At 38.5% G+C, this 14,094-nt stretch overlaps 1 protein-coding gene across 5 annotated transcripts in view; it reads left to right on the forward strand.

Annotated features, from left to right (window-relative positions):
* Nucleotides 1-971: 971 nt before the first annotated feature.
* RICTOR (RPTOR independent companion of MTOR complex 2) overlaps nt 972-14,094 on the forward strand; it is a 122,200-nt gene continuing 109,077 nt past the window's right edge. For 4 of the 5 annotated variants that reach the window (XM_025867367.2, XM_073890965.1, XM_025867368.2 and 1 more), the window contains exons 1-2: nt 972-1,045; nt 1,217-1,264. In XM_025867367.2, the coding sequence (XP_025723152.1) occupies nt 997-1,045; nt 1,217-1,264 (97 nt within the window). In that variant the 5' untranslated portion in view covers nt 972-996. Of the gene's footprint in view, nt 1,046-1,216; nt 1,265-9,097; nt 10,561-14,094 lie in introns of those variants that run through there. The other variant, XM_073890966.1, reaches the window with a different exon arrangement.

Here is a 14,094-nt window from a genome sequence, read left to right on the forward strand (position 1 = left end):
CCAGGTGTGTATATATTAATTAGGTAAAAACAGTTTCTAGAATTGCAATCTCTACAGTTCATAATTATTAGGTTTATCTATAAAAAATATTAACCCATAACATCTACATTAGCCAGTGTTCAAGAGCTACACAGACAGAAAACCCGACTCAGCCCTCAGCTGCCTCCGCTTGGTTCCAGGCAGAGGAAACCCTCTCCCCGGGCCTCCCGGCGCCCGCGCGTGCGCGGGAACAATCTCACCCACCGCCCGGGAAGACCACCCCGCACTCCTGGCTTCTTAATTCCGTTCTCCCGGCCTGCGCCAGGCGGTCAAAAGCGAAACGTCCCCCCGACCACTTCCTCTTAGAGAAGTTCTCCTGGCCAAGTGTGGTTTTGAAGATCAAGTGCAGGGCTGCTTAGCACGGTGGTCAGAACGAGGGTGGAAAACAAAACTTTGTTACATGTTAACTTGGAGCAAAGCGACTTTAGGAAGGGATCTGAGTTACAAGCACAGCTTGTTTTTTTTAATAAACATCGTTTTAACTGATAAATAAGGAAGGGAGGGCTTGAAAGCAAGCAGGAGAAAGGGGCAGGATGGTTTCCGCAGGTGGCGTGCGGCCGCATCCCGGCCTCCTCCCGCCTCGCCGCGGCTCTGATTACAGTTTCCGCGGCACTGGAAGGGAAGCATCCTCCACGCTGCAAACTCCCATCAATGGGATTCCCCTCGTGGGAAATGCCGCCTCCCGGCCGACTTGCTCTCGGAGGGTTAGGCGTGTAGCCGCGACCTCGGGCTCCCAGGCGGGCGGACGGGTGAGCACGGCGCGAACCCCATGGACACCCTGGCTCAGCACCGCGTTCCCTCCACGCCCCGGGTACAGCAGGCACCACCCGCCGCCTGCCGCCGCGAAGGGGCGGGGGAGATGCCGCGGGGGGCGGGCGCGGCGCGGCGCGCGGGGAGGGGAAGGGGTTCTCGCGCGATTGGGCGAGGTTTCCGGTGTTGTGACTGAAACCCGTCAATATGGCGGCGATCGGCCGCGGCCGCTCGCTGAAGAACCTCCGAATACGAGGTAAGCCCGCTGCAACCCTCACTCCCCACCGCCTGGGGCCCGCGCCCCCTGGCCCTTGCCTCCCCCTGGCCTTGGGCTGGGGGAGCGATTAGGGGCGCTGGCCCGAGCCAGGGTTGCCGCCACTGGCCTGCGAGCGAATCCTAATTGGAGCTGTGTGTCTGTTTCGCGCAGGGCGGAATGACAGCGGCGAGGAGAACGTCCCGCTGGATCTGACCCGAGGTAACGCGGGGCGCCGCGGGCGCCGGCGAAGGCGCGCTGCTGGGGAGGAGCCGGGAGCCGGGGGTCGGGGGCCGGGGGCAGGGGCGGGCCCCGCACGGGACTGGCGGGGGTGCGGGAGGCAGAGCCGAGCCCCGCCTGCTGGCCCGCAGGAGCCAAGCCCCGGGCCGCCTCCCGGGACCCATCCCCCTTCCCGGTGCCCGCTTCCCTCGCCCCGCGCCTTTCTCCCGGCCTCTGGGTGCGGCGGGTGCCGGGGAACGCCAAGCGGGACTCAGCGGAGCCGGCTACCCTCTGGGTTCCCTGGACCCCCGAGGGAGGGTTTAACTCCCATCCTGGAGCTCGTGCAGCCATTCGCCTGGAGGCGGCCGGCGGGAGGTAGAGGCTGTTATTTAGGTTGCCGGAGGATGTCTGAGGGAAGAGCGACCACATCCTGCCCTCCCCGTCCCCCAGAGCAGAAGCCGGACCTGCTGGGTTCTTGCTTGCCTGCGTGACTGCTTTTCTCTTTGCCCACCACCCTGGGGGACCCGCAGCATTGATAACTCGGTAGTGAAACCTAGAATGGGCGACTGTGGCTAAGTGTCTGGTTTGCGCTGTAGTTCATTCCCGTTTCCCTTTCCCGGGTGGCTGGGACTGTAGTTGGCAAAGACCGCCCCCTCACCCTCGCTGCAGGTTCATTGTTTACCTTCTGCAGTGGCGACGGGTTTGTTTACACCTTCGGGACTGGGCGAACCCCGCGGTTGTGTTTTTAAGGATCTAGTCCAGCTACTGGCCAGTGAATCTTTTATTAGTTACCGTACTGGAGTTTATTCGACAATATCTCGCTGAAGATACAGTAGTTATATACAAGGTTTTTCTTTTTTCTTCCACGGTAAACAGGATTTGGTCTACTGATTCCGAAGAAGTCATATTTCACACCGGCTGTAGCATAGAGTGTAAGCTGGTTCAGCTGTATAGAATCAGTTTCCTTTTTGAGATCTGAAAAACACTTCGGGAAGTTAAGAAAAGTCGTAAACATTTCATTAAAAATTTAAAAAATTTAACCTATGTTCTACTTGACGTAATGACTTATCTAAAGTATTTGTCAGACGCGGGCTCATTGTTGAGACTCATCTCTGGTATTTAAAGCATAGTGCATTGTCTAATTTGTATTTTGTATTTCATGGTGTAAGAAAACTTAGAAACTAAACAGCTACTTTTTGTTTAGCTGCAAGAGTACATTTTTGTAAGAATATTTTATTCTGAAAGTTCAGGGACTTTGTTTTGGGCGAATGAGGTGCTGGTGTTAACAGGCAGAAGGGTTTCTGCATTGAATTGGAACTTTTTTCAGCAGATAGTGTAGAAGATGTAAAGCTTTTGACTTTTGTGTAACAGTTTGGAAACTTGACGATGTAAAACACACATGAAAAATCTATATAAGTTGTATGTGGGAAAAGATTTTCTAGTAAATTTCCTAACAAAAACAAAATTCCCACAGGGTTCAAAATTAGTATTTGAGTTCTGTAACAGATGTACTTTATTAAGTGATTTAATTTCTGTGTGGGCATATGTGTTTAGATGGTGAAAAGAGCACTTATTAGATAGATCTTCTGTCTTAATTTTCTCATTAAAAGCTTGTTTGGATGTGGTGCTAGAAATAAGTTATATTTGTGCTTTAGGTTGAGTTTGTTGAGCTCCTATATATAGTAGTTTCTGTGGTTGGTATCAGAATTTTGGTTTGTTAAAAAATATACAAATTGATACCTTTGCTTTACTTCAAACTTACTCAAGTGCACAGATAAATCTGTATGTTTACTATTTAAAATGTTAAATTTTCTGAGCACTTTGTGAACGCCATTGTCCATAGGTGTTTTTAGGATAATGCAGCAAGCAGAAAAATGCTATTTCTGCTTGCCCTGATAAAACATAGTTTAGTTTGGAATATACACAGCCAACTGAAATTGATTGCAAAAGGCATATGCAAGTAAGAGAGGCTATATGAGAATAAAAAAGTAGTTTATTATATAGGGAAGCTATTATTGTTCAAGGAATTGCTATTCTGACAGACATTTCATTGTTAAAAGAAGGTTTGTGGATCTAAAGAAGTCTTGTGGCTCTAACCCGAAGAAAGTTCACAAGGAATTACACTTTAGTAATAGTTTGAGAACTGTAGCGCAGTCTGGGTTGCTGCTGAAGGGCAGCTGGTTGTGGATTGGATTACAGTACGTTTTAGATAAAATTTGGGGTAACCAAAACTACAAGTTTTTAATGCAAAGGCAGTGTTTGTTCTCATTTTAATTGTTTTTATGTAACCTTTGTGAGATAGCTACACAATGAATTTCTCAAAGTTCATTGTTAAGTAGAGGTCATGGTCATTCTAATTCCTAAAGGAACCATCAATATATAGGGAAAAGAGATCAGACTGTACAGTCAGATAGTTATGGGTTGTAATCTCAGCTGGGATACTTAATAGTTAGGTGATGTGGGGCAAGGTATTTGACCTTGCTTAACTCTTGGTTTCTTCATCTCAAAGAGATAACTTCAAAGGGTTATTAAGAATGTGAGAAGTAAATGAACTAATGCTTAAAATACTCAGTACAGGAGCTGATAATTTTGTGAGTGATGTTAACTAAACGTTAGTTGTCTTCGCACAGTATGAAATAAAAATTATTTATGTCGCATTTAAAATATTTCAGAGTTGTTTTGAACATTATAAACTTGTTAATGAGGAATTGTATTGAGGCTTTCATTTTTTGAGACATATTATTAATTGGGTATAGTCTGTCTGAGGTAGAGTTCTTGAGTATAACAACTGTAAAGAAGTATTTGGTGAGATTACCAGTAAATTAGGCCTAAGCAAAGAGTATTATATGTACTTAAGATATAATGTAGTATTTTATAGAACCTTAGAATTTTTCTCTGACTCCAGAAAATTTCTTAGTAATAATGATTTGGCTAGCCTTGCAAGCTTCTTGAGGCCCAGGAGAGTTCTACGTGCTTTGGTTTTGATAGTTCATAGATAGTGTACTTCAATTAAAAATTGTTGGTGGACTAATTTTGATCTCTTTTGGAACTTCATTGCAGTAGATCTCACAGTAAACTTATTGCTGATTGTTGCTTTCAGTTTTGTCCAAACAACTACTCTACTTAATTTGTGAAATCTCTGATATTTGCTATTGATATAATTTAAATACTCTGTTTTGCATGCCAATATCTATTTTGAAATCAAAATGCTTCCCTTAGTCACTTCCACTGCAAGGATAGCAGTGGAAGTCTCATAGTACATTTCTGGTACTGAATAACCTGAAAAGACACAGAGTATTCTTCCTGTGTAAGTCCTTCTTACTGTACAGTAATTTAATTATTGTGTTCAAAGTGAATTTTCAGGATGTGGAGAAACCTGTATTCATAATCTAACTGTTAGAATTTATTTAAAAGTATTGAATTTTATATTTTTTATTATCCAATTCTTTTCCTTTAGAAAGAATACAAAAATTGACTGTCTTAGTTACTGTTTAATACTTAAAAAAGTAGGAAGGTTATCTGAATGATGCAGATTTGAACACTACTTTTTGTTTTCTGATTTTTATCTAGTGAGCAGATTACTTATGTTATTTAATCGCTGACTTAGACAAAACATACATTGACTGGATGTCTATTATTTACTAAATGCTGAATTAAGTGCTGGAGGAATGAAGATAAGGAAGATGTTATTCCCCTTTTTAGGAATTTATTGGAACAGATATTAATAAAGTGATTGCAATATGGAATGATAAATTAAGTAACCAAACCGTACGAGGACCCAGAAGTAGCCTAGAGGAGAAAATGATGAATTGTTTGGTGGGTAGAGGATCAGAGGCAGCTTCAGAGTGGTTAACTTCTCATGAGAATAGTGGTAGACATAACGAAAGGAAACATGGGCTCGCAAGAGACTGTACCACACCTTGGGAAAGGTAAAAGTCAGCAGGAAAAGGAGCTGCCTAGGAAGCTGCTGCTGTAATCTAAGAAATGGTGGGGAACTAGACCAGGATGTTGGAGTTAGAAATGAAGGTCAATATATATTGAAATGGGGTAATCAACTAATTTGTTTTCTTCAGATTTCAAACTGACTTTGGAATACTCCTACACTGTGCAGAGAACTTGTATTTATTAAGAAGGTCAAAGCTGTCTAATGTGATTTCCCTTGACTCCTCCCCTTTATTTAATTTTTAAAGTAATCTTTGTGCCCAATGTGGGGCTTGAACTCAGGACCTCAAGATCAAGAGTCAACATGCTCTACCTGCTGAGCCAGCCAGGTGCGCCTGTCTTCTCTTTTATATTTTATACATACTTACCTTCTGGTTCCCTGAGTCAGGGAATAAACCATCTCTGTTCCCTTTCAAGGCTAACTTGGAAAGGAATTTTATGCTCCTAATACTGTTTCCTCTTAAGATTCTTTGTAGAACTGAGATCCCTTTCTTCTTCATTTCTTCCTTCCTATTGGAAGTTTTCTCATGTTCAGTAATCATTTGGTGTATCCTTCATATGGATCAGGTACTATCCCAGGCATGGGATGATGGTGGGAGGTGTGGAAAGACAAAGTGAAGATTACAAAATAGCTGTTTTTCCATCCGCTCTACAGAAAGAATAGTTCATCCTCACTCTATAGCTTTCTTCCTTAACCACTATAGTCTTCTAAGCACAGCTTTCCCCGTGTACTGAAAATAGTTTTTTAAAGGATGCTGGTATTCATAGGCATTTTTAAGTTCCCCATTATGTTTTAGAACTATTACTGTGTTAATAGTTTTGTTCCAGGCTCTAAAATATGTTATCTCACTTAATCTTTAATAACTGTTTGAGGTACTCTTTTTATCCCTCTTTTACAGTTGAGGATATAGGTTTCAAAACTCCGAAGGTCTGAAATTCAGGTAAGTAATTCAGCCAGGGTCATAGGATTAGGGAGCAACTAACTGCATATCATGCATTTGTAGGCACTACACTTTTGCTATTCTTGCAACCACTTCTTTACTTGACTTCTGTGAAGTATTCTCCTGCTTCTTTTCCTACCTCTCATGCTGCTCCTCCTCTGTTCCCGCCTGGTCTTCCAGCTCCTTAAGCGAGTGAACCTTAAGATTCTGTCCTTGATCTTTTCTTCTCTCCTACGGTGCTATATGCTATGTCCCTGAACAGTCTTTTCACTGAGGGCTTCAAAAATGAGTTAAAAAAAAAAAAATTCCATGTGCTGAGATGGTTATGATAATTACATTTTTATTCAGACTCTTTCTTTTAAGCTTGCAAAACGTATTAGCATTATATGTCTACTACTCATCTGAAAGGCCTGATGTGTAAAACTTTGCACCCCAAAGCATATTCCCTTTTCACCCTCTAGTTACCACCACCACCATCCTTTGTAATAATCAAGCTAGAGACCTTCAGCTCATCTTTGTTCACGTGCCATGTTCCTTCAGTTTGCCTGTGAAATACCTAATGAATCTAGTCTTTCTTATTCCATTGTGATTGGTCTTGTTCACATCTTTATTATCTCATTTGGATGGTGTAAAATCTTTTCTTTCACCTTTTTTTCACTTTCTCTGCTATACGATTGCCAGGATTATTTTCCTGAAATGTAGATCTGATCTTATCATTCCCTGAAATAAAAAAAACAAAACACACTCATACTCACACTTCCCTGGCTCGTTTTTGCTCACAGAATAAAGTCCAGATTTCTTAACTTGGCATTGAAGGCCTTTTATGATTTATTCCAAAATTATCTTCTGTACTGTCTTAATCATACTATTCTGTCAGCCTCCGTGCAGAGTTTACTTGTGTAAGACACTCTCTTCCTTCTTTACACACAGTGCTTTTCAGAGGGGATTGGGAAAGTTCGCAAGTCCAAAGCACCTACCTCCCCATATTTGTTCTTTCCCCTTGGAGATTGTGTCATACCCCTGGTTGAGAATCTGCTTTAGACAAAAATGATTTATTCCATGCATATGGCATGCAGTTTCTATTTACTTGACCTTGTGCAGGTTGTTTCCTCTGCCTAGAATTTCATTTTCAGTACTCTTTATTGAAATCCGAATTCTTTAAGGTCTAGGTCAAATGCAACTTCTAGAAATCATCCCAGTGGGACTTCCTCTGCTTTTCCACATTTTGTTTGTTCCTTTCTAAATATCACTTCTCATTGCTTTAAGTTCTTCGTCCAGTTGTTTTTCCCTCACTGGACCTTAAGCTTCCCCAGCATCTATCATATAATAATAACTGAAGCATTTATTGAATGTCAGAATGGAGAGAGAGATGGGAAATGGAGTGTACAGCATTAAGGAGAGTAGAAGTAAAAGAACATTTTAGGTTTGTAGTCCTCAGGGACAGTGAGATTGATGATGCCATGAAATGAAGAGATCCATTTTGGAGGGATGATAATGAGTTTAGCTTTGCACTTTGAATTTTAGGTGATTAAGTCAATCAGAGATACATAAAAGGTAGCTGCAAATACTGGAATGGTTCTAAACTTGTGATCTGATTGTTCTCTGCATAGGGCGTTGAGACAGGGAAGAATGTAAATGGAGAAAGAGCTAAAGATTTGAGTGCTAGAGGATGAGCTGATGAGAGTGTCATAGCATAAGAATCAAATTCGAGAAGGTGGCCAAGAGAAGAAAACTAGCAAGACTATGATCTCAGAAGCCAAGAGGGGAGTTTTGGTTGAAGAAACTGCGAGACTGTAGCGTTGGAAGTTGGTCTCCGGAGAACTCAGCTCTACTCTTCCTTAATCTAAGGATGATGTCTGTGCTTCAGTTTCCAGGATCTCTAAAATGCATACTCCCTTACACGGGTAGCACTGTCACCTTCTGTCTCTGTGATCCTCAGCTATCACCATGTTTCTGGGATATTGAAAGGTTAAAAAGAAAGCATTACAGCCTTGTTAAATCACTGTGAGAAGTATTCCCATAAGCAGTAATGAATACATGTAGGAGTGATGGTATTTCATAGCACTTTAAATGTAAATTATAGTCAACTCTCAATTTCCTTTTAAGTGATCATCTGCAGTGACTTGCTGCCTCCTCCCCCTCCCAGGTCTCAGGCTACTGAAAATAGGGCTGTGAAAAGCACAGTGGGGTGAGTGAATGGTTTGCATGCCTGTGTATCTGTATCTCTGACTATCACCAAGCTAAATACAGTCCACTCTCATTTACCTGCACTTAATAAAAAGGTGAATAATGATGGAAGAGTGCTAAATTACATAATCTAAATAGCATTATTTATATGTGGCTTGGGAAGATTTTATATTCTTTCCTCCCCTGCAATAGATTGATGTGTCTTTTAAGTGAATTATTAGCATCAATTTTTATTTCCTGAGCAAATACTGTTAGAGTAGCCAACATAAATAGGTTAAAATATATATTAGGTAATCCACATGCAAATAATTGAGAGTTGACTGTTAATGCTTTTTGGATCATCCATTGTTTTGTATTATCTGTGCTTTTTTGTTAGTGTGGCCAGGTTAAAGCTGAATAGCTACTTTAAAATTTTATCTCTACAATGAATTTACTTCTAAAATTATACAGATGCCAAACTAAATTGAAAATAATTGTGTAAAACTAGACAAATATAACATATATCCCAAGTCATAGGATTGAAAGAGAATTTAAACTTAAGTACATTCTTAAAATTCCTTTTACAAAGTCTTTGAGCCAGGCAGATTGCGTAAACTGAGCAACGTACCTGGTAATGATGAAATTTACATAAAATATAAAATTGGGGATATGCCGAGGCTTCAAACATACCCTATTTATGGAGTCAGTTTAGTTTATTAAGAAAGACAGAAGACAGTTTTTTAATTACTTGGATTGTGAAGAATTTGGCTCTTTTAATTACTTTGCCATTTTTTTACTCCAGTATTTTGAAGATTTGGATTTATAGTGGTTTGTTAATGTCAGCATATTTTTGATCCATATATTATATAATTGGGTTAGTAAGTATTGTGAATCAGGAAGGCACAATTCTTGGCTTCTGGCGTATCTTGGGATATACCTGTATCAGGGCATAATGTAAGATAGCAGTATATGAAGAACCTGCCAATTGTCCTTATAAAGGAATCAAAAACTGAAGGCATTCAGAAAAAAAAAAGAAAGGGAGATAGGTAAGGAATGGCTTAGAGGGAAGACCTTATAGAAGTCTTGACACCTGTCAGACTTTTGCATTAAAGGGTAGCATTTGAATAGATAGAACTTGGGATCAGTGTTTTTAAAAAAATCGTAACTTAATTTTGTGAACTAACACTTCTGGCATATTCAGTACTTGAAGGTAATGTTGAGGAAAAGTTGGTGATTATATAACTTATAATTATTGAGGATTAATTATATTTCAAAGTAGGGCTCTTCTGGCCTTTAAAGGTAATGCAGGACTGGACTGAGAGCTTTTAGGCATATTGTGAAATAATTGTGTGCTTGTGACTATGAGTATATAAATGCTTGGCTGTTATTCCAAATCCAAGTATAAATGATTTTTTTTCTTCCATTGTTTTGTAGTATATGTGTTTCCTTTCCCCTTCATTAATACTGCATGTTCAAAGGGCTCTGTAAATTTGTTATCAAACTTACTTTAAGATGTATGCAGTTTGGAAATAGAGATTATAAATGAGATGGGTAGTGTTTTTGTTATTTTCCACACTAAAATGACCATATTTTCTGAACTCAGAATTTAAACATGTGGCCTCACAGTGAGATAGAATATTTGAAATTAAAATCATTCTGAAGAATATGGAATATTTCATTGCTAAATCCTGACAACCTACCCAGCCCTCTAGTTATTTGGGTAAAGGGTATACTGGGGAAATTATTGCTTATATTAAAGCAGCAAAATGAGAGTTGAATTGCCACTTGCAGGGATTTTAGTGATCTTGTTCAGAATCCACTGTACTTTCATGTGTTTCTTATAATGAATAAAGAGTGAAGAGACACAGAAGCTGTAAACAAAGAAGACTGCCAAGTAATTTACTTTTAGTTACTAAGAAGGAACAGCTTGCCAGATAAAAGCGTATTTAACTCCTTTTAGATGTGTGCACATATATATATTTATCTGTAGTTTCATACTTCGAGAAATCACGTCTTAAGATAGTATTGCTAATTCTTTCCATGCTTAATGTTCATCCCTCATATACTAAAACTTTTAATTGCCCTGTTTTTTCTCCACTCATAATTCCGTATAATATACTCCCTAAACTTCACCACACCACCACCATCACCACCAGCCCCCTCCCCCAAGAAAAAAAAAAAGAAAAAAGAAAAAGAAAAACTGAAGGGAATAGAGTTGCAGAAAGAGTGAGAAGACACCAGTGGTTGGAGGTAGGTGAGCTGTGAACTCTTAACATTTAGCTATATGGCAGTTTGTGTGTGACCAGGTGGCTGGTGGAATACTGTGGAACGTTTTATTCACATGTGTTGTGGATAAGTTTTTAATCATATCTATCACATGATTAGCATAAAATCATGATAATGGACTATTTGAATACAAATAGCTATTTTCTACTTTATTTAGAATGACTTGTGTTTTTATTTTATTGCTGTAGCTTGTAATTTCTAATGTTACTTTTGAATGGCATAACTTGGTACAAAGCGGGTCAGATTAATTCTTATGTAAGATTTCATATGTCATGTGTAAGAATAATTCTCAACATGTTTTTACAGCTTTTTAATGAGCTAAATTTTAGATTAGTATAGTCTTAAAAATGTTTAAATCACTTTGTGTATTTTAATAAGAATCTTAAAATAACCTTTTTCTCCTTTGTCATGGGAGAATTCAGTGTTACGTGTTCGTGTTTCAACATTGTTTTGAATACAGAAATATATATATTGTTTTACCTAGTGAAATGGAAGACATTTAAAAAGATGCTGATTATTCTTTTTTTTTTTTTAACATTTTGTTTATTTATTTGACGGAGACACAGCGAGAGAGGGAATATAGGTAGGGGGAGTGGGAGAGGGAGAAGCAGGCTTCCCGCCAAGCAGGGAGCCCTGTGCGGGGCTCCATCTCAGGACTCTGGGGCCATGACCTGAGCCAAAGTCAGATGCTTAACGACTGAGCTGCCCAGGTGCCCCTATGCTGATTACTCTTTAAAAGGAAATATAAAAGGAGAAGATTAAGAAATTTGGATAAACTGTAGCAGTTGCCTTTTGCTATGTATTGTTTCTTCTGATAGTTATTTTGTTTTATTTAAAAAGTTTAGAGTTATTTTTGAGTCCTAGGAAAAGTTTTTCACTTACATCAGTAATTGTTTCTGTATTAAAGGTACTGTAGAGAAAAAGTGTAATTATTTTTAAAATGAGTAATTATATTGCAAGTAAATGTTCACTTGGGATACTTGAATATGAATGGATTTGGGGGAGGTATGTGTCTACATACTATGTTTATTTTTAAGCATATTTGGAAGCTACTTTAGAAATTATTTTATCAGCTCTACCATTCAAAACAGGGATCTTCTCTATAGTATCTGACAGATGTCATCCATCATCACTCAAACCTTTCATTGATAGGTAGTTTATTCAAAGCTGTTTGTTTCTTTGCTGAGCAGCTAAGTTTGTTAATGAAATTCTTATATCAAAGTAGCCAAAATTTAATAAAAGAATCATTTCTCAGTAATCCTAGTTCTTTCATATTCTTATTTTATAAATATTTACAAATAAAAATAGTAGGTTTACTCACGTTGGACACTGCCGTGTGTGCTCTTAGAGAGTCTTACCCTTTTCTGCTCATATAGGCCAGTTACCAACTACTTACTGAGTACTGCGTATGTGTCTAGCATTGTTCTGGTTATTAGATGTTGAAGACATGGTCTTTGATTACAAAAAATAGCTGCCATATTTTGAATTTTATTATATGTTGGAAACTGTTAAAAACATAAACATATAATTTAGTCTTCCTACTTTTCTAGAAAATATGTTTTAATATCCTTTTGTAACTGTTGAAGAAAGTGGGGCCAGAGGGAGCCTAACTGGCCCAAGGTCATACTGGCAGTAAAAGAGAGAGGTACATGAATCAGATCCCATTCACTGTTTTTGATTCTAAAACCCATGCACTTAACCCTTTGTAATCTTTCTAAAAACAAGTACAGTAGAGGATAAGTCATTTTGCTGGAATAATTAGTGGTTAAATGAGTATGCTATATATTATAGTAATGTTGATTTGGAGTCCTCAAGAAACAGGTTATTGGCTGAGCTCTGAAATGTACATTTTAGCCATTTTTGATATGATTATTTCTATAACTATTACTTATTTCTCTCCTTTATTAAGAAGAATATATGAACTACATTTTAACTTTTTCTCTTTGGCTGGGGTCATTATGAATGTTGATTATTTTGTTGGAGGTAGGGGGAGGACAATTTATTACTACCTTGTGTGACATTGGACTGCTTTTTTTGATCTTAATGTGCTATTTTCTTATACATTGCAACTGTTATTCCTATATTTAGCAGTCCTTTATTTTTTTCTACTTTTACTGTGCTATAAATAGAAACTATATAACTGAACTTGTTAATATTATATGGAAAATAAATATAAATAGGTTGTGATTATGAAGAATTAAGGGCCCCTGCTGTCAATAATATATGTTATCTGTAGTGAATAAACTTGGTGATGATACATACTTTGAGTCTTTATTGCCATTTTTTGGTGTGCTTACTTTTATATCCTGGTTGCTTTCCAGATAGCATTGCCTCATAGCATAGTTCAAGGTAGGTGAGGTATGACTTGATGGAGTTAGTATATATGTATATAGCATGGATGGTAGGATTATATAAAGATAGATATTAAGGTATAAAATATGACTAATATGGACAAAATAACATTAAATAATATGCTAATTGCATAAGATAGAGATAGTCTAGCTCTGTAGCTAAGAGCATGGGCCTTAGAGTCAGATCTGAATTTGAATTTTGACCCTGCCTCTTAGAAGTTTTTTGAGTTTGGACAAGTTGCCTTTTCTGAGCATGTTTTCTCAACTCAGCTGGAAATAACACTTACTTGAGTGAATAAAGTTTGTAAAATATTTATTACAATTTTGGCACAATCTGTCACATATCTGTACTTAATACCTATAGATATTAGGTGTTCTTTAGTGGTCGTTTAAAACAAGGGAGATGAGAGAAGGGAAAGGTAAGTGTGAGCTGGGAAAAAAATAAAAGAAATTGGGATGTTATAACTTTGAAAGAGCAGGATGTGGTTAAATCAAGAGGAATTGAGCATGAATAAAGGCATTAAACATTTTACTGAGAGAGGAATAATAATATAGATTTTAGTATTCATATTGGATTTGTAAGGTAGGGGTAAGTTACTGAGGGCCTTGAAAACTGTGGAGATGTTAAACCTCTTTTTACATGTTAAAATGCATAATAAAGTGAGAGCAGTAAATGTTATTAAATTATTTTTTATTTAAAGAAAACAGATCCAAAAAATGTTTGTCATAATTGTATAGTCCTATACATTTTGACAAATTGAACACATGGATAATCAGAACACGGAGTATGCAATACCTCAGAAGCTCCCATTCTGTCTCCTTCCAGGCGCTTCTTTCCCACACGAAGGATACCACTATTTTGACTTCTAGTACCATAGATTAGTTTAGCCTGTTTTTGAACTTTCTATGATACACTCATACAGTATGTCCTCTTTTGTATCTAACTTCATATGCCCAATGTTATGTTGTATCACCATGTTGTATGTAGAGTTAAAGTTATTTTAATCTAAGTCTGCTTGTATATATCACGTATGTCATGATGTGGATGGATTCTTTCCTTTTGAATGGGCAGTGGATTTATATGAGTGGATAGGGTTTGGAATAATGACATTAATTCCAACTTTATTTAAAAAATTTAAATCAGGGG

Source organism: Callorhinus ursinus, unplaced genomic scaffold (assembly GCF_003265705.2).
Source record: "Callorhinus ursinus isolate GAN/ISIS: 27379988/994484 unplaced genomic scaffold, GSC_fseal_2.0 scaffold3, whole genome shotgun sequence".
NCBI lineage: Eukaryota > Metazoa > Chordata > Mammalia > Carnivora > Otariidae > Callorhinus > Callorhinus ursinus.